Consider the following 20,264-nt stretch of genomic DNA (forward strand, 5'->3'; position numbering starts at 1 on the left):
TGCCTCCTGCACGCCCCCTACTGGGGATCGAGGGCACAACCCGGCCATGTGCCCTTGACTGGAATTGAACCCCGATGCTCTATGCACTGACCCACACCAGCTAGGTCTCAAGCCCGGCTTTTTATTTTTATTTATTTATTATTATTTTAAAAAATATTTTTGCCGAAACCGGTGTGGCTCCGTGGATAGAGCGTCGGCCTGTGGACTGAAGGGTCCCGGGTTCGATTCCGGTCAAGGGCATGTACCTTAGTTGCAGGCACATCCCCAATAGGAGGTGTGCAGGAGGCAGCTGATTGATGTTTCTAACTCTCTATACCTCTCCCTTCCTCTCTGTAAAAAAATCAATAAAATATATTTAAAAAATATTTTTATTGATTTCAGAGCGGAAGGGAGAGGGAGAGAGAGACAGAAACATCAATGATGAGAGAGAATCACCTATTGGCTGCCTCCTGCACGCCCCCTACTGGGGATGGAGCACACAACCTGGCCATGTACCCTTGACCGGAATTGAACCCCGGACCCTTCAGTCCGCAGGCCGACGCTCTATCCACTGAGCCACACCGGCCAGGGCTCAAGCCCGGCTTTTTAAAAGAATCCCAGTTTTTTCCTTAAATCCTCCCCTGAGGTTACTCATTGTTTTTTTGTTTTTAGAGAGAATGGAGCGGGGAGGAGAGGGTGAGAGGGGGCAGAGGAGGAAGAGAGAGAGAGAAACATCGATGTGAAAGGGACCCGTGGATTGGTTGCCTCCCGCGGGCACCTCAACGGGCCGCGGGCTGGGGACTCGAACCCGCGACCCTCTGGTGCGCAGCCCCGCGCTCTCACCACGGAGCCCCCGGCCAGGGCCAAGCGCCTTTCCGTGTTGATGCCCCTTCTGGGTCCAAGGTTGCAAAGTGGAGGCGGAGGGCGGGGCGGGGCGGGCGGAGGAGGGGCGCCCGGGTGATCAGGTGAAGGCGCCGGATCCCAGGGGTGACGGAGAGGTCGGGGCTGGAGCGGGAGGGGCCGCCACGGGGCTGGGAGCCGGCCGGCCGGCCGGACGGGGAGAATTCAGGCTGTGGGCGCCCCGGCCCGGCGGGAGGTGGGGTACGCCCGCTGGCACGCGCCGCCGTGGGGCAGAGCGTGGGGCCCCCGGAGCCCGGTCCGGCCGCGCCGACCCCGGGAGTCGCCCCGCCGCGCGGCCGCAGCTCCCCTGGCCACGCCCCGCCCCGCCCGTGGGGCATCCTGGGTGCGCGGGGGGGGGGGGGGCGGACGGGGGCGGACACTTGAAGCGGCGCCGGCGGCCGCAGGGACAGAGTGGCCGCCGAGGGCTGGAGGCTCCCTCCGTGTCGCAGCGCCCCGCCGCGTCCCGCGCCCGCCGCCCGCATGGCCGCCCCGCCGCCGCCCGGCCCGCCCGACGAGCAGGACTTCATCCAGGCCTACGAGGAGGTGCGGGAGCGGTACAAAGGTAGGCGCCGCCGGCGGGTCCGCCAGCCGGTCAGCCCGGCCGCGGACACCCTGCCCGCGTGGCTGCCCATGGCGGCCCGGACCGAGCCCCGTCCCCCTGTCCGCCGCGCTCGTCCCCGCGGCCCGGCGCCCGCCCGGGAAGCGGCCGGCGAGCTCCGCCAGCCCCCGCTGTCATGCCCTTAATAGGGCATCGCGCTGCCCGGGTGGGTGGGGTGGGCCGCGCCGCGCCGCGCTCGGCAGGGGCTCCTCCCGGCCAGTGTCCCGTGTCCCGAGTCCGCGCTCGGCAGACACGTGGGTCAAGGCTGTGCTGCTCCTGCCCCGCAGCCGGTGCCTCCCACATGGGTCAGGGGCGGCTGCCACCGCCTGGCCGCGGGTCGCATAGCGGTGGCCTCTCCTCACCTCCCCAACGGGCCTCCCTTCCTTGGCAGGGACCCCGCCACACCCCTCCTCTGTCCCCTGTGGCAGCTGTGGGCTGGGGAAGTCCGGGCAGACCCCCGTGTCCTGCTCCATGACCCCGGACCCCTCCGGGCCGGCCGAGATCCAAACTGCTGTCAGCTGCCTGCAGCCCAGGCCCCCAGGCTTAGGGGTCTGGGAATGAGCCCCTGGGTGGGGGGGGGGAGGAGGGGGGCTGGGGATAGCCGACCAGAGCAGGTTCCAGCTCCCAGCGGCCGGTTCTGCTGGCTCTGCCCCCAGGGCAAGGGCAGCTCAGGGAGAGCGTCCCGCTGGGGCTTTGCCGGGAGCCTGTGGAGCTGCTCTGCACCCACACACATCGCCCAGGCGTGGGGGGGGGCCCGCTGGGCCCAGGACTCATCTGGGGTGGGGGTGGGGTCCTGAGTGGGATGGATGTGCTGCGAGGTTCTCCTTGTGGCCAGCCGTTGGCTTCCGTACCCGTTCACCTGTGCCAGGTAGAGACCCTCCTGTGGCAAGGGGCTCCGCGTCGGCCCACGGCACCCCCAGGGAGGGAGGGTAGACCTGGGCCGGGGCGGGGCAGGGCAGGGCCACAGCTCTCCTGACAAACCCTGGGACCGAGCTGGCCCTCAGCTGGCCGCTCTGTTGAATGTGGGACACCTAACTGTACACACAGGGCTCCGTTCCAAATCCCCGGTCCGGTCGGGCGCGGGGTTGCATGCGGCTCCATCCAGAGCCTGTTCTGGCCCGGACGCCTCCCAGGAGTGAGCTGTGGCGGGCCTGGCGGGGAGGGGGTGGTGGGGGGAGGGTCCTGTCTCGGTCGCCAGGGGGGGTGTTGGACGCACTGGGCTGCCTCGGCCCATGGTCCCTTCCTGGACTTGGAGTGTGACTCATGCCTCTGGGCACCCAGGCACCTGCCTGCACTGAACTGGCTAGAATCGTGGTGCAGCGCCCCCGGTGGCCCCAGCCCGAGGGCGGCTGAGAGTTTCCAAGCAGGAGAAGCGGTGCTGGGGGTCCCCATGCCGCCAGGGTGTCTGGTGCAGGAGTCGGGAGAGCGTCAGGGGCATCGCAGGCACCCCCAAGTCTCCTCCGCTCCTGGCTTGAGCCCGGGGACTACGTGAGGGTCAAGCCGGGGTTTTGGCTGAGCCCCAGGAGTGGCCTAGAGAAGGCTGGAGTGGCCAGGCTCCGGGCCCGTGGCTGACTGTGGTGAGCCCCTGGAGCTACTGGAGGCCTGAGACCCTGGCCCCCCGCTCCCCGGAGGTGCAGGGCTGCCCCAGGGAGGGAGGGAGGGTGAGCCCGGCCCCCGAGGTCAACCGGCTAGTGACCGCCCGGGGCTGGGGTGTGGAGGAGCCCCTTTCCTGCGCTGGCGCCGCCTCCTGCCCAGCCCTGCGCACCCGCCCTTGGTCCTTCATTGGGCCCAGGAAGGGCCCTGGCTTCTGCCTCCTGGCCTGTTCCCCCAGGGGGCAGTGACCCCCATCCCCACCCTCCCCTGTTCTTACTCACCAGACCCAACTTTTGTTCTTCCCCTCCAAAGTTCAGCCTCTTAGCCTCTCACCCCAGTGACCTCCCCACAATACTTTAGGCCCCACCCTGGACACGTCACCATCCCCGGCTACCATCCCCGGCTACCATCCCCGGCTCTGCCCTGGGAATCCCAGGCCATTCCATCTCCCAGCAGTCACAGATCCTCCCAGAACATTCTTGATTTCCTGCCAGCCAGCGCCCCTTGGCCCTCCCCGCCCTCCTCGCCTTTTCTCCAGGGCGGATTCCTGTGGGGCTGCAGCCCCCCGCGGTGGGTGTCCGGCCAGCCCAGCTGCACCCGGGGAGGCAGACGAGGCCCGAGTGAGCGCAGGGGTGCAGGGCGGGGGAGGGTTTGAGGTGAGCAGGGGAGTGTGGAAGGGGTGTCTGCAGAAGGAGCCTCCCAGGCCCTCAAGAGGTGCTGTGTGCACAGGGCCGGGGGCCTCTCCTGGGGTCAGGGTGTGAGGTGCAGGACCGCAGTGGGGGTGGGGGGGGTGGGCTCAGCTGGGAGGGCCTGGGCAGCCGGGGGACGGGGGGGGGGGCATGTCACAGTTGACCCCTCAGGGCTGGGAGCAGGTGAGGTTCAGTGTGGATCAGATTGGAGGCGGGGCTGCAGAGGGCGAGGCTGGATAGAGGTCAGGAGGTCACCAGTGTCAGCCTGTCCGCAGGGCACCTGTGACTTTCTTGAGCTCAGCTGAAGGTGCCCGTCCCACGTGGCTCAGTGGTCAGCGTCGACCTGTGTCCCGGGAGGTCACAGTGGCTTCTTGGTCAGGGCACACGCCCGATCCATGATCCTCTCTCATCGCTGATGTTCCTTCCTCTCCTCCCTTCCTCTCTAAAATCAATAAAGATATTAAATAAAGAAATAAGTAGGTAAAGCTTGGCTGAAGGGGCTCCCCCACCTCCCTGGCAGGCCCCAGGCCATGTGCCAAGGCACCCTCCTTGTATGTCTCGCCCTGTCCTGTTCTGGACTCTGAGCTCAGTTATCTGTGTCCCTGGCACCAGCCCTCAGCCCTCAGCCAGCGTGTGCAGGGTGCTCGCATGGGGGCGGGGGGGGGGAATGCCATGCCGTCATCTTTGGGGGGCCAGGGCTCCGTTGGCAGGAGCAGAGGTTGGCAGGTACCTGTTGCTCTTAGGAGAGGGTTTTTGGTCTGTGTTCGTTGTCAAAAGTAAACTGTGCTCAGCGCCGGAAGAACAGCAAGCACGATGGGAGTCTATCCAGGGGTCCTCAAACTTTTTAAACAGGGGGCCAGTTCACTGTCCCTCAGACCGTTGGAGGGACGGACTATAGTTTAAAAAAAAAAAAAAACTATGGCCCTAACCGGTTTGGCTCAGTGGATAGAGCGTCGGCCTGCGGACTGAAGGGTCCCGGGTTCGATTCCGGTCAAGGGCATGTACCTTGGTGGCGGGCACATCCCCAGTGGGAGGTGTGCAGGAGGCAGCTGATCGATGTTTCTCTCTCATCGATGTTTCTAGCTCTCTATCCCCCTCCCTTCCTCTCTGTAAATATCAATAAAATTTATTTAAAAAAAACACACACAAAAAAACTATGAACAAATTCCTATGCGCGCTGCGGGCCCGGGACGCGTCGGCTGCTAAGCAGGACAGGCAGCGGCACCCGGCGGGCCGGATAAGTGTCCTCGGCCGGCCGCATGTGGCCCGCGGGCCGTAGTTGGAGGACCCCTGGAGAAAACGGTTTAAGTCACAGCATCACAGCTCCGGCCCCCGGTCTCACTGGCTGCGGTGACCACAGTGTGTGTGTGTGTGTGTGTGTGTGTGTGTGTGTGTGAGTGAGAGAGAGAGAGAGAGAGTGAGAGAGAGAGAGAGAGAGAGAGAGAGAGAGAGAATATGAATCCAGTGGTTTTTAGCATATTATTAATAGACTGTTTACATCACCCAACCCTGGGCAAACCCCGCTGTGCTTCAGGCCCCACGGGTTGGCCTGGATACAGGGACCTCCTTCACTGTTCTCCGCAGGCAGTGCCTTTTTTTTTTTTTTTTTTTTTTTTTTTTTACTAATGGAAGGTTGTAGCAACCCAGCACCCAGCACCCAGCACCTCTGTGGGCACCATTTTCCCCGCTAATCAGCTGTTGGTGAGTGTTACTCAGCAATAAGGAAATGAAGGTATGTAGTTTTGTTTGCTTGCTGGTTAATCCTCACCCGAGGATATTTTCCCACTGATTTTTAGAGTGGAAGCGAGAGGGAAAGACAGAGAGAAATACTGATGTGAGAGAAAAACGTCGCCTCGTTGGCTCCCGCACGACCCTGACCAGTGCCTGGGCCAGGGAGGGGCCTGCCACCGAGGTACGTGCCCTGGACCAGAATTGAGCCCGGGACCCCTTGGTCCGCGGGCCGACGCTCTATCCACGGAGCTCACCAGCCAGGGCTGTAGTTTTTTTTTTTTTTTTTTTTTTTTTATGTGATGCCATCGTATACCTCATCGATGACACTTGATCAGGGGTCCTCAAACTTTTTAAACAGGGGGCCAGTCCACTGTCCCTCAGACCGTGGGAGGGCCGGACTATAGTTTAAAAAAAAAAACGATGAACAAATCCCTATGCGCACTGCGGGGCCCGGGACGCGTCGGCTGCTAAGCAGGACAGGCAGCGGGACCCGGCGGGCCAGATCCATGTCCTCGGCGGGCCGCATGTGGCCCGCGGGCCGTAGTTTGAGGACGCCTGCTCTTGATGGGTATTTGGGCTGTTTCCACCTTGTGGCCGGTCTGAGCAGTGCTGCGGTGGACGCTGTGTGTGCGTTCCTGTGCTTCCATAGATTTTTAGTGTCTGTGTGGCTCCTGGGCAGACACCAAGGAGTGGAATTGCTGGCTCAGGGGGTGGTTCTCTCTTTAGCTGCGAGGAGAACTGCCAGGTCCGTCCCCAAGCACTGCCTCCCTGCGCCCCAGGAGCCCCGCCCCCCTGCGCCCCAGGAGCCCCGCCCCCCTGTGCCCCAGGAGCACTGCCTCCCTGCGCCCCAGGAGCCCCGCCCCCCTGCGCCCCAGGAGCCCCGCCCCCCTGCGCCCCAGGAGCACTGCCCCCCTGCGCCCCAGGAGCACTCACTGCCCCCCTGCGCCCCAGGAGCCCCGCCCCCCTGCGCCCCAGGAGCACTCACTGCCCCCCTGCGCCCCAGGAGCACTCACTGCCCCCCTGCGCCCCAGGAGCACTCACTGCCCCCCGCGCCCCAGGAGCCTCGCCCCCCCGCGCCCCAGGAGCCTCGCCCCCCCGCGCCCCAGGAGCCTCGCCCCCCCGCGCCCCAGGAGCCTCGCCCCCCCGCGCCCCAGGAGCCTCGCCCCCCCCCCGCGCCCCAGGAGCCTCGCCCACACTCGGCACTATCTGCCTTGTTGACTGCGGACATCCAGTCGAGTGGGTGTCAAGTGGGCCCGGCCGCTGGTTTTCGTTTGTGTTTCCTGATGGCGGGCCTGCCGCGCGCCTTCTCGTCCCATTGGCCACCGCGTGTCTTCTTCGGAGAAACCTTTATCTGGATCCTTTGTCCACTTTTATTTTATTTTTTAAAAATTTATAAAGAGAAACTGATGTGCATTAGAGTTTTTAAAAATATATATATTTTATTGATATTTTACAGAGAGGAAGGGAGAGGGATAGAGAACTAGAAACATCGATGAGAGAGAAACATCGATCAGCTGCCTCCTGCACACCTCCCACTGGGGATGTGCCCGCAACCAAGGTACATGCCCTTGACCGGAATCGAACCCGGGACCCTTCAGTCCGCAGGCCCACGCTCTATCCACTGAGCCAAACCGGTTAGGGCCCTTTGTCCATTTTCAGAAAATATATTCTTATTGATTTCAGAGAGGAACGGAGGAGGGGGAGAGAGAGAGAATCATCTGTGGGCTGCCTCCTGCACGCCCCACACTGGGGATGGAGCCCGCCACCGGGGCATGTGCCCCAACCGGGAATCCAACAGTGACCTCCTGTTTCTTATTCTATTTTTTATTAAATATATTTTATTGATATTTCACAGAGAGGAAGGGAGAGGGATAGAGAGCTAGAAACATCAATGAGAGAGAAACATCGATCAGCTGCCTCCTGCACACCCCCTCCTGGGGATGTGCCTGCAACCAAGGTACATGCCCTTGACTGGAATCGAACCTGGGGCCTTTCCCTCCGCAGGCCGACGCTCTGTCCACTGAGCCACACCAGCCGGGCCCTTTGTCCATCTTTAAATTGGGTTTTTACCTGAGTGGGCGGTGAGTGCCCTGTGCGTTCCTGATGCGGGCCCCGAGCAGGTAGGCGATTTCCAGAAGGGTGAGCTGATGCTGCAGGTGGCGTTTTTACGTCCTGCTGTGTCCTTTGCAGGGCGTCATCATGTGAGCCCCCTTTATCTATTTTTTTTTTTCTGGTTTTATTGCCTGTTCCAAAGTCGTGAAGATGTACGGCTGTTTTTGTTTCCCCCCCCCCCAGGAGTTTTATAGTTTTAGCTCCTGTGTTTAGGCATTTGATCCATTTTGAATTAATAACTGCGAGTGGTGGGAGATAGGGGTTCACCTTCAGTCTTCTCCGTGGAGGAGCCCGGGGGGAGCAGCTGGGAGCAGGGGCCGGGATCTCGGTGCTGTGGGAAGGGACGCGAGGAGGCCAGGGAGGGATGGTGCAGGCGGCCCAGGTGTCTAGACACACCACGGCCTGGGGCCAAGGGCAGTGCCCAGGGGCAGGCCCACGGGGGGCAGGGAGGTGCAGGGCTGGGGGCCTGGGGGCCGTGGGTGCTGGTGGGCTGGATGGAAGGGGAGCCAGAAAGGGTTCTCAGGTGAGGCGAGGAGGGGGCCCCTGGGAAGACTTGGGGCGCCAGCCTGCAGGGCCTGCGCACCTTCACCTCCCTCTCGTTTCGGGGAGCTCGGCAGAGGGGCCTGGGCCAGGAAGAGGACGGGCACCTTGCTGCCCACTCGGCTCCTGGGTGGGGCAGGTCCAGGGCCAAAGCCGCGGGAAAGGAAGTTCATAAAGGGCGGTGGGGTCGGAAGGACAGCTGGGTTCTGGACGTTCTGGACCACAGGGCACAGCGGGGCTGGGGGGGGGGGGCGGACTGGCAGCTGGTGGAAAGCCGAGAGTGGTGTCCCCGGCAGGTGTCTCTGAGCTCGAGGCCATGTCATCCTCATTCTGTTCTTTTTGGTTTTAAATGCCTGTGGGTGCTGACCTTTTGAAACGTATCTTTGTTCTCGTCTCTGAGTGAATGAATGACTACATGGGAAGTTCATGGAACAGGCAGGGGGTTAGGTATCCAGAGATACAATGAGCCTCACTGTTCCTGCTGGACTCACCCCAGAGCCGTGTCCCTGGGCTGCGTGACAGAGTGACGGGGCTAAGACGACAGAAACGGATTCTCTCACGGTTCGGGAGGCCAGAAGCCCAACATCAAGGTTGTCGGCAGGGCTGTGCTTTCTCTGAGGCTCTAGAGAACCTCCTGGCCTCTCCCAGCTCCTGGTGGCCCTTGCCATTCCTTGGCTTGTGGCCACACCCCTACAGTCTCCGCCCCATCTTCACATGGCTTCCCTGCATGTCTCCTCCTCCCTGTCTTGTGAGGACACTCGCCATGAGATTTAGAGCCCACCACCCCATCCAGGGTGTTCGCCTGAGATCTGTAATGACGGTCGCAAAGGTCCTAGCTACACTAATAAAAGAGAAACATGCAAATTAACCATCACTCCGCTACACCCACCAGCCACGCCCACCAGCCAATCGGGAGCGAGTATGCAAATTAACCCAACCAAGATGGCAGCCGGCCACGGAGCTGGAGCATGCAGGAGGCTTGGGTTGCCCCGGCAATGGAGGAAGCCAAGCTTCCCGCCAGCCCTGGCCGGCCCTGGCCTCCGCTCAAGGCTACAAAGGTTCAATTATAGAAGATAAATAAATCCCAGATACCTGCTTCCAGCCGGCCCTGTCCTCCGCTCAAGGAGGCGCTGAAAAAGAAAAAAAGGAGGGGCTGGGACCTTGGGTCACTGGGGGTATCAGGCCAGGATGGGAAGGCAGGGGTTGTTGGGGGTAAGCAGACCAGCAGGGGGGCCAGTTGTGGGTGAGCAGGCCATCAGTGGGGGTCAGTTGGAGGTGATCAGGACAGTGGAAGGGCAGTTTGGAGTGAGCAGGCCAGCGGGGGGGGCAGTTGGGGGTGAGAAGGCTGGCACGGGGGGCAGTTGGGGGTGATCTGGCTGGCGGGGGGGCATATAGGGGTGAGCAGGCCAGCAGCAGGGGGCAGTTGGGGGCGAGCAGGCCGGCAGGCAGAGTGGTTAGGGGCAATCAGGCAGGCAGGCAGGCAGGTGAGCAGCTGGAGCCAGCAGTCCCGGATTGTGAGAGGGATGTCCGACTGCCAGTTTAGGCCCGATCCCTGTAAACTGGCAGTCGGACATCCTTCAAGGGGTCCCAGATCGGAGAGGGTGCAGGCCGGGCTGAGGAACACCCCTCCACCCCCCGTGCAAGAATTTTGTGCACCGGGCCACTAGTCTATATATATATATAAAAGGCTAACATGCTAAGTGTCCAACCGGCCGCTATGACGCACACTGACCACCAGGGGACAGACACTCAACGCAGGAGCTGCTGTGACGCGCACTGGCACCACGGACCTGGCGCCCACAAAGCCACACTCCGCTTTTCCCAAGTGGGACACAGGCCCTGCCACCACCCCGGAGCGACAGCCCACCAAATCGCAGCCAACACTGCCAAGGCCCCAGGACGCAAAATGCGGCCCACAGCCCAGCCCAGCCTGGAAATGGTGGCTGTGGGCGCCAGATAATGACATCACGTAGCAACGCCCAGCTTCTTCTCCCTAGCGACCAGCCTCCTTGCAGTTTCTTCAGCCCAGGAACACGACTCGCTTTATCGCCAGGTGCAAACATTTTACACTTTAACCAAATGTCTGTGAAGCCTTTTCCTGTGCCTCATCTCACTGATCCTCACGGAAGTCCTGGAGTAGGTAGATAGGAGACTCGGTGGAATCCTATTTTCTTTTCATTAGCCAGAAAACGGAGATTTAGAAAGCTTAGAAACTTGACCGGACTGAAAAGAAGTAAGAAATGGTGGACCTTGAAAATGACTTCAGGTTTTCTCACTGCGCAGAATATAGTCAAACACTGCTACAGTTAAACATTTTACCCTTTGCTCTCCCTGCGTGATCTACAATAATAATCTGCTTGGTGTTGATATTTACTGCTGTGTTGCTGACAATTACCTGAAAGAGAAGTTGGGGTGCTTCGCTGGGCTGGGAAAAGTTTAGCTACATCAGAAAACAGGTCTAATTAAGCAAGTTTATTCTATATCTATAAAAGGCTAAGTTGACTCGCGCACGCGCAGTACATACAAAGTTCTCGCTGGTGCCGAATGCATGTGTGTTTCCATCTGTCATTGTCGATGGTGAATTTTTAAAAATATATATTTTATTGATTTTTTTACAGAGAGGAAGGGAGAGGGAGTCAGAAACATCGATGAGAGAGAAACATCCATCAGCTGCCTCCTGCACACTCCTCACTGGGATGTGCCCACAACCAAGGTACATGCCCTTGACCAGAATCGAACCCGGGACCCTTCAGTCCGCAGGCCGACGCTCTATCCACTGAGCCAAACCAGTCAGGGCTTGATTGTGAATTTGGTTGACACTTCTATTATATAAAAAAAGGGCGAATAGCGATATTAAAATATTTCCTCTAATTAATTTCCTTTCAATGTGCATGAATCCGTGCACCGGTCCTCTAACTTCCAAATAAGATCACAGTCACAGGTACGAGGGGTTTAGACGTGAACTTATCTTTTGGGGGCCACCATTCAGTGCCCTCCCCAATTCACCCTGCACTGGTTTGGTTGATGTTCTGTAAAACTTCCACATCTTTTTGGTGTGTGTGTGTGTGTGTGTGTGTGTGTGTGTGTGTGTTGATTTCAGAGAGGAAGGGAGAGGGCGAGAGAGAGAAACATGAATGATGAGAGAGAATCATGGATCAGCTGCCTCCTGCATGCCCCACACTGGGGATGGAGCCCATAAGCCAGGCATGTGCCCTGATTGGGAATGGAATTGTGACCTCCTGGTTCACAGGTCGACGTCAACCACTGAGCCACACTGGCCAGGTGTCTCGGTTGGTTGGAGCATCGTCCCTTGCACCAAAAGGTTGTGGGTTCGATCCCCTGTCGGGGCATGTATGGGAGGCAACTGATGAATGTTTCTCATATGGATGTTTCTCTCTTTCTCTCTCTCCCTTCCTTCCTCTCTCAAATCGATAAACATATCCTCTGGTTAGGATTAAAAAAATGTGCACAGGGTTTTGTCATATAATTTAATTTATTTGTAATTAAATATGATAAAAAAATTTAAGAACAGGGCCTGCTTAAGGCAAAGATAACCTTTTAAACATATTTTTATTGATTTCAGAGAGGAAGGGAGAGGGAGAGAGAGATGGAGACATCAATGATGAGAGAGAATTATTGATTGGCTGCTTCCTGCATGCCCCTTACTGGGGTTCAAGCTTACAACCAGGGCATGTGCCCTGACCGGGACTCAAACCGTGACCTCCTAGTTCACAGGTTGATGCTCAACCCCTGAGCCACGCCGGCTGAGCTGATGATGAACTATTGTAGACACTCATAGCTTCTTCTGACTTACTGCTAATTGGACATCTTTCCACAACATTAACTTACAATATACGAGTCCCCTAAATGGTAACCCTATCATTATGTGAGCGCATCTCCTGTCGGGGGACATTAAGGTTATTTCTGTCCTGTTTTATTCTCTGGGATTAGAGACGGCCGCGGCGAACCGTTTTGTAGCTGGTTCTGGGTCAGAGGGTTCACACAATGTCAGCTTTATCTCCACCCGGATTCCCGTGCTCACCCCTCGGATTGGCAGAGGTCCCCAAACCTGGGTTTCTGGGTGGTGACGGTGCGGCTGTGGGACACGGGCCAGTGAGCGTGTCTGTCAGCTCTGAAGGCACCTGCTCGGGCCCCAGGCGTCACCGGAGGAAGGGGCGGCGTGCCACACGCCCGGGCGCGGGAGACCTCTGCCAGCGGTGTGTGTGAGGCGCCCCGTTTTGTGTGAAAAGGGGGGGGAAACCACTGCCCAGCCGGCGTGGCTCAGTGGTTGAGCATCGACCTATGAATCAGGAGGTCACGGTTCGGGGTTCGATTCCCGGTCAGGGCACGTACCCAGGTTGCGGGCTCGATCCCCATTGGGGTGGGGGCGTGCAGGAGGCAGCCGATCAATTATTCTCATCATGGATGTTTCGCTCCCTCTCCCTTCCTCTCTGAAATCAATAAAAAAAAATATTTTAAAAAAAGGGGAGCCCTAGCCGGTTTGGCTCAGTGGATAGAGCGTCGGCCTGCGGACTGAAAGGTCCCGGGTTCGATTCCGGTCAAGGGCATGTACCTTGGTTGCGGGCACATCCCCAGTGGGGAGCGTGCAGGAGGCAGCTGATCGATGTTTCTCTCTCATCGATGTTTCTAACTCTCTATCCCTCTCCCTTCCTCTCTGTAAAAAAAAAAATCAATAAAATATATATTAAAAAAAAAAAAAAAGGGGAAAACCAAGAATCCTGTTCATGTTGCCGGTGTTCCGTAAAGAAATTCCAGAGGATAAACAGGAATTGGGGATCACGGAGCCCCCACGCGTGTGGGTGGGCAGGGGCTGTCACGGGGGGGGGGGACGCAGTGGAGTTGGGCGAGGATTCTCTGTTTGCATACGGTTACGTCTCTCAGATGTTCTCCTCCCCACACCCGCCGCTCCCTGCCGGAGAGCTTCACCCGACAACACGGAGTGCGCAGCCGGGTGGTGGGCAGAGTGGGGCCGCCGGGCGGGGCCGCGGCAGGTGGGTCCGAATCGCGGTTTTGGCAAATGCGTCAGTGACCGTGGGGAGCGCTTGGCGGTCCTGTGGGGCCGGACCTTCTGGAAGTCACTTTCCCCCGGGGTGCCTGTATTCCTGTGTGATGCTGGCTTTCTGCCCTTACGTTCCTACTGGTTTTTAGTCATCACATTCCATAGCACTTTATTTTTTTAAACTAGAGGCCCGGTGCATGAAATTTGTCCACGGGAGAGGGGGGGGTCCCCTCAGCCCAGCCTGCACCCTCTCCAATCTGGGACCCCTCGGGGGATGTCCGAGGATGGGGACTAAACCGGCAGTCGGACATCCCTCTCACAATCCGGGACCACTGGCTCCTAACGGCTCACCTGCCTGCCTGCCTGATCGCACCTAACTGGTGCCCCTGCTGGCCTGGTCACCCCCAACTGCCCCCCTGCAGGCATAGTCACCCCCAACTGCACCCCCTGCCGGCCCGGTCACCCCATGCAGCCTGTTCGGTCGTCCATTCGGTTCTTTCGGATGGGATGGTTGCTTAGCCTTTTATATATATGGATGTTTTTATTGATTTTAGAGAGAGGAAGGGGGAAGGATAGAGAGACAGAAACATCGATTGGCTGCCTCCTGCACGCCCCACACTGGGGATGGAGCCCACAAGCCAGGCATGTGCCCTGACCGGGAATCGAACCAGCGACCTCCTGGTTCGTGGGTTGACGCTCAAGTGCTGAGCCACACCGGCCAGGCCACAGGACTTTCTATCTCGCATGGCTGATGAAGGGCCCTCCCGCCCCCCAGCCCCCACCCCCACCCCCGTCACCCCCTCCCCTGTTGCTGGCCAGTAAGAAAGCCCTCGGGCCTCAGAAGTGGGCTCTTTGGTGGGTTCAGACAGGAGCATGGTCGGCAAACCACGGCTCGCGAGACACAGGCGGCTCTTTGGCCCCTGGAGTGTGGCTCTTCCACAAAATACCACGGCCTGGACGAGTCTATGTTGAAGAAGTGGCGTTAGAAGATGTTTAAGTTTAAAAAATGTGGCTCTCCAAAGAAATTTCAGTCGTTGTCCTATTGATACCTGGCTCTGTTGACAAATGAGTTTGCCGACCGCTGAGACAGGAGATCCGTGTGGCTTGTTTGGGTGCTGAGAGTGCGCAGTGCCAGTCCTGGGCTGTGATGGCAGCCGCACAGCATCACCAGCGGCCTCCCATGGCCCCAGCTCACCTAGGTCCACCCACAGGCAGAGCCGAGGCTGGCTGCCCACCGCAGAGGGGCCCTGGGGGGCCTAGGCCTCCAGCCGAGGGTCCTTAAGGCGGAGCTGAGGGCCCTGAGCCTGTGGCTGAGGGGCACTGGCTTGCTCCCTACTGGCACCACCCTACCGGCCGTGTCTCCTGCCTGTGTGGCCCCAGGGGGGTGGGTCTCGGTTTGGGGGGGACGTCTGTTCTGGGGTTACCAGTTTGTCCTCTTCCCTAGAGTACTGGCCACTTCTTACAAGAAGTGTCGATGCCTTTTTGTCAGATGAGTTGTCAGCATTTTTGAGGCCAGCATACATATTTTTCCTTTTTAAATATATTTTATTGTTTTTTTACAGAGAAGAAGGGAGAGGGATAGAGAGCCAGAAACATCAATGAGAGAGAAACATCGACCAGCTGCCTCCTGCACACCTCCCACTGGGGATGTGCCCGCAACCAAGGTACATGCCCTTGACCGGAATCAAACCTGGGACCCTTCAGTCCGCAGGCCGACGCTCTATCCACTGAGCCAAACCGGTTTTGGCCATATTTTTTCTTTGTTTTTTTCTTAATCTTCCCCCGAGAATATTTTTCCCATTGATTTTTTTTCTTTTTTTTTGAGAAAGGGCGAGAGAGAGAGAGAGAGAGAGAGAGAGAGAGAGAGAGAGAGAGAGAAACATGGATGTGAGGAGACGCATGCATTGGTTGCCTCCTGCACACGCCCTGATGGGAATCGAACCCGTGATTCTTCGGTGCGTGGGCCGGCAGCGCGCTGACCTCGGAGTCACACCGGCCCGGCAGGCCTTCCCTCTTATTCGTGAGGGAAGCTCTGTCAGTAGCCTTCCTGGGAAGCACGTCACCCCTGACCTGCAAGAAGGCATCCCTTCCTCTCCTGTGGCCACGCATGCACGTCCAGGCCTGGGGTCCGGGGATGACAGGCGGCTCCGGGTTAGAGAGCCGTCCTTGCCGGGAGGGAACGCATAGGGTGGGCCTGACAGGAGGCCTCCCCGCGGGCAGGGAGGGGCCCCATCGCCCAGAGAGCAGGGCTTGTGTGCCCCGGGAGGTGATGGGTCAGCCCGAGGTGCTGAGTGCAGAGGCCGGTGCCGTCTTAGGAGGGAGCGTGCGGAGGGCGTCTTGAGTCATAGGCCCCGGTGAGGTGGCCCACAGGAGCATGTGGGTGGAGGAGGGTGCCAGAGGAGGGGCCAGGGTGCAGGGCAGGACTGGAGAGGGGGGGATGGGAGGTAGGGGCATGGATCGTGGTGATGAGGGGCATGACCGCGGGCAGGCCTCCGCCCCTGCCCTGGTGGGATCCACCTTCTCACCCAGAGTGCTGGGTGGCGGCCCGTGGAGGCCCAGACCCATGGGTAACTTCTGCAGGGAGGGACGGGGTGCGGGGTGCACGGTGCGGGAGGGTCCTGAGGGCCTGGAATGCGCCTGGACCAGGCGGGGGGTCCTGGCCATCAGAGGAGTTTGGGGTTAGCCGCCCAGGAGGTGGGGGCTCGAAGGGGTGGCAGGGGCTGGCTGGGAGCATGCCCGGGGCCCTGCCCGGCATCGATCCGCTGAAGCCCCGCCCCAGCCGGCAGGCCCCGCCCAGGCCTCCCGCCTCCTCCCGGGCTGCGGCTCTGGCCCCGGGCAGCACAGTGCGGGGCTGGACTCTGCGTGGCGGCTCCCAGGCCGCCCTCCGTGCCGCCGGAGACATGGACCCCTCGCGAGCCATCCAGCAGGAGATCAGCTCCCTCAAAGGTGCAGGCCGGGCCGAGCTGGGGTGCACGGGCCAGGCATGGGGTGCAGCGGCCTCGGGTGGGGTGCAGCCCCCGCAGGGCCGGGGTCAGGGGCTGCTGCAGGGACAGCTTCGGGGATGGGGCGCTGGAACGCAGAGACCTCAGGCCCAGGCCGCGTCAGGGCACCACCAGGGGTGGGGTCCGCCCGGGACTGGCCGGGGGCGCCTCCCGTCGCTGCCCTGAAGCCCGGCCGTGTGTCGGGGGGCGGGGCGGCTTCCGCGGGGCGGGGCGGGGCGGAGGAGGGAGCGGGTTCTGCAGCGGGGCGGCCCCTTCTCCCCTGCCGGACTCCCCGGAGCCCAGGGCCGCAGCCACCCCACCGCCCAGCGTCCGAGGGGCGCGGGGACAGGCAGGGCCTGGGGATCCCCGTGCAGAGGCGCCAGGCCGGCGGGCCCCGGGCGAGCCCACACTGCGGCTCTTTGTTCCGGGCGGGGTGGCCCGGGCTGCCCGAGGGCCCAGGCTGGTTGCTCTGGAAACCTGCAGGGGCCGGAGGGGTGGGCAGGGGGCCACCTCGCTGTCTGCCTGGCCCTCCCGGTGCTGAATCAGCAACTGCGGCTGCAGACCAGCAGGGTGAGGGCGGGGCGGAGAGGGGCGTCCTCCCAGCTCAGCGGAGAGGGCGGGGGGCGAAGCGGGGAGGGGGGCGTGGCAGGCCGGGAACTTCTTGCTCCTGGCGCCTCGGGGCGCCTCCCTCTTCCCCGCTTCGTCGGAGCGTGTGGGAGGCAGGGGATTCCCCACCGCGCTCCGCCCCCCTCTCTTCGGAGCCCCGAGTGGCCGCCCCCTCCTGCTGGGCCGCCGCAGGCCCGCGGCCTGAGTGTTGGGGAGGACTTAGGTCCGAGCCTTGGATGTGGCTTGGCGTCGCTTGGGGAAGGGGGCCTAGGTTGGTTTGGTGGGGAGCTCAGGGCGGGGAATCAGTTCCAGGAAGACAGCAGGGCTGTGTGGGGTGGCCATGGCCGTGGCCGGAGGGCCGGAGGGCAGTGTGGGGCTGTGGGGTGCCCACGGGGACCCTGAGAGGGTGGGCTTGCTTTGGGTCCAGGGCGGGGCCACTGGCCCGAGTGCTGGCCGGGACCCCAGCGCTGTCGGCTCCGGAAGCCACAGCCCTGGCGGCGGGGAGTCCGCGGGCGCTTCTTCCTGGAGCCCCAGCTCCACCCTCCAGGAGCTGGTCCTCCTGGGCTGGCGCGCTTCCCGCCTGTGGGGGAGAGTGGCCGCATGGAGCTGGCGGGCAGGGCCGGGCTGTGGGACGCTTGGCTGTGCCTTCAGAGTTTCCACCGCCGCTTCGGCCTCGCGCTACGCTCCGTGTGTGTGTGTGTGCGTGCTGGCGTGGTGTTTGCAGCAGGCTCGGTGGTGCCATAGCAACGGCTGCATAAACCTGCCCCACGCGCTGCCTCTTGGCTGCAGCAGCCGCAGCCGCAGGCGCCTCCTACCTCGGGATCCCCACCCCGCCCCGCCCCGCCCGCCCTATTTATAATCAGTTCCCGGGCTGGTGGGAATGGGTGTGTCCGCTTGGGGGAGGGGGGAGCCCGCAGATCCGGGAGTGGGTCCGTGTGGGTGGAAGCATCGCTGTGTTGGGGACTGGGGTGTTGGGAGGGATGGGGGTGGCACAGGATAGCCATGGTGGAGCCTCAGTCCTGGGGCCTGGAGGTGGCTGATGGGTGTGGTCGGGCCAGGCTCCGGGGCCCTTGTGAGGAGCCACTGCCCTTCCCCCGCCCTGCGCTTGGGCCCCCCGGCCCTCTCTGCTCTGTGGCGCTCCTCTGGCCAGCCTCTGTCCAGTTGGCTCTCCTGGGGGGGCACTCAGGGCGGGTGTGCGTGGTGGCCTGGGGCGGCGGGACTTGGTGACTTTGATTTCCGGTGGCAGCTGCATGTTTCTGGCCCCCGACAGCTGGTCTGTGGGGCGGGGAATGCAGGGAGGCCACGCAGAGCCCCCACCCTGCTCCCGGGGGCCCCATGTTCCCGGGTTGCCTGGGATCGGCCTGGGAAGTTTTAAATAGGGTGGCCATTGTCTCAGCCCTGGCCCGAGTGGGGGCTGCTTGATGGACAGCAGCCAGCGGTGCCCGCAGCCCTCCTGACCACGTGCTGAGCGGCTGCCCTTGCAGCTCCCTTCCGTCCTCTCCCCCAAGACCCCAGCCCGCCCTCCCCTCAGGCCTCACGTGCCCCCAGGCCCAGGAGGCCCCGGCACCCGCTTTAGATCTTGTGAGCCCGTGAAACCCTGGGGCCACCACCCTGTGTGGGGTCCCCTCCTGCCCTCTGCCCCCCACTCCCTCTGCCCATGTTGAGAGTCTTGGTCCCTAGCTACTCCTGTCCCTCCCCCCCCCCCCCCCCCCGCCCTGGCCTGGGGACCTGGAAGGAAGTGTTTAGAAACTGATGTAATTTCTGATGTTGGAGCTGAGTGGCCGGGGAGGGAGGGAACGGGGCTGCCCCCAGGGTGGCTGCCACGGTGAGGTGCCCCCACTCTCTTAGGGGCCCTGGGTGGCTGCGGGTGGGAGGGGCCGGCTATGCTGCTGAGTCAGAGGGGGCCGGCCTGGGCGTCCTGGAGGGAGGGCAGGCAGGCAGGCAGGCGGGAGGCTCCGCAGGCGGTGGGCAGGCCCAAGTGCCGGCAGGAATCGGGAATCGCAGGAGCCAGGCAGCCAGGCGCCAGAGCCTCAGGTCCGGCGCCCAGGCCCCCAGCCCAGCCCCAGGCCCCTGCTGCTCCCTTAGCGAAGAAGAGCCTTGCCGGCCTCCTCCCCGTGCCCCGCCCGCACCCTCGCCTCGCGGCCCCGCAGCCATGGTGGCAGGCATGCTCATGGCCCTGGACCAGCTGAGGGCCATTTACGAGGTGCTCTTCCGGGAGGGGGTGATGGTGGCCAAGAAGGACCGGCGGCCCCGCAGCCTGCACCCCCATGTGCCCGGCGTCACCAACCTGCAGGTCATGCGGGCCATGGCCTCCCTGCGGGCCCGGGGCCTGGTGCGGGAGACCTTTGCCTGGCGCCACTTTTACTGGTACCTCACCAACGAGGGCGTGGCCCACCTGCGCCAGTACCTGCACCTGCCGCCGGAGATCGTGCCCGCCTCGCTGCAGCGCGTGCGCCGCCCTGTCGCCATGGTGATGCCAGCGCGCCGCACCCCCCACGTGCAGGCCGTGCAGGGTCCCTTGGGCTGCCCGCCCAAGCGGGGGCACCCACCTCCCGAGGATCCTGTCGGCGAGGAGCGGAGGGTCTACCGCCGAAAGCAGCCCGAGGAGGGGGCCCCTGAGCCCCCTGTGGTGCCCGCCTCCACCCCCGGAACCCTGGCGAGGAGGCCTGGCCCGGAGCCTGCCCCGGCCACAGGTCAGCTGCATCCTGGCCCCAGCCATGGGGAGTAGGAGCGGGAGCTGGGGCCTGGGCCTGGGGGGGCTGGGGATGGGTGCAGCACAGGTGGGGGCTTGGCTCCCACCAGCAGGGGGTGCTCTCTCTGCCTGAGGGTGCTGGGTGCCCTGGTATTGGGCCACGTGGCTCCTCCTCCTGGCTTGAGGACCTGGGTGGGTAGGCCGAGGAGGAGCACAGCCTGGGGCGAGGGGTGGAGCTTGTGGCCCTGGACTGGCAGGACCAGCTGTTAGCCAGCCCTGCCCTCTCCCCATGCCGCCCTCACCCGGGCCTGTCTGCCCCTCGGCCTTCCCTGCTCCTGGCCGCGTATCCAAAGGAGGTGCTGGATGCAGGGGGGGTAGCTGCTGTCCAGCAGTGCGGCCGGGCAGCCTGCCTGACCTTTCTGAGCCTCGCGTCTGTCCAGTGGGGGTGACCCCTGCCCGCACCGTCTTGTGGCTCAGATGTTGTGGCTGGTGTTTGGCTGGCTTGGGGGTGGTGATGGCCTAGGGGGCAGCCTTGGGTGGGGGAGACGAGCAGACCCCAGCGGCGGGCCAGAGGCCAGGCACGGCAGGCACGGGGCCCAGCCCCACACCGAGGCAGGTCCTTTTTGGTCTCAGGACGGGACAGGCCCTGCTGTCCCAGGGGTTGCCAGCGACCCCTGGCTGTGCCCTGCTCTGTAGCATCCTCTGTCCCTGAGCACCTGTGCTGACAGGACCGGGTGGGTGGGTGACGTGTGTCCCATGCACTCAGGAGCTCACTGGCCTTGGTGCTGATGTGCGTGGCCCAGGCCCCCCAGCATCAGGCAGG

The 20,264-nt window shown here is 62.1% G+C and overlaps 1 protein-coding gene across 18 annotated transcripts in view; it reads left to right on the forward strand.

Moving 5' to 3' along the window:
* Positions 1 to 20,264, forward strand: part of PLEC (plectin) — a 60,536-nt gene that overhangs the window by 5,985 nt on the left and 34,287 nt on the right. For 4 of the 18 annotated variants that reach the window (XM_080646705.1, XM_080646708.1, XM_080646707.1 and 1 more), the window contains exon 1: positions 18,827 to 19,442. The exons of 7 other annotated variants lie outside the window; for them this stretch is intronic. In XM_080646705.1, the coding sequence (XP_080502831.1) occupies positions 18,902 to 19,442 (541 nt within the window). In that variant the 5' untranslated portion in view covers positions 18,827 to 18,901. Of the gene's footprint in view, positions 1 to 1,384; positions 1,442 to 15,995; positions 16,109 to 16,927; positions 16,973 to 18,826; positions 19,443 to 20,264 lie in introns of those variants that run through there. 7 more of the 18 variants (XM_080646697.1, XM_080646700.1, XM_080646696.1 and 4 more) reach the window with 6 other exon arrangements.

This window comes from Plecotus auritus (genome assembly GCF_963455305.1).
Source record: "Plecotus auritus genome assembly, chromosome: 11".
NCBI lineage: Eukaryota > Metazoa > Chordata > Mammalia > Chiroptera > Vespertilionidae > Plecotus > Plecotus auritus.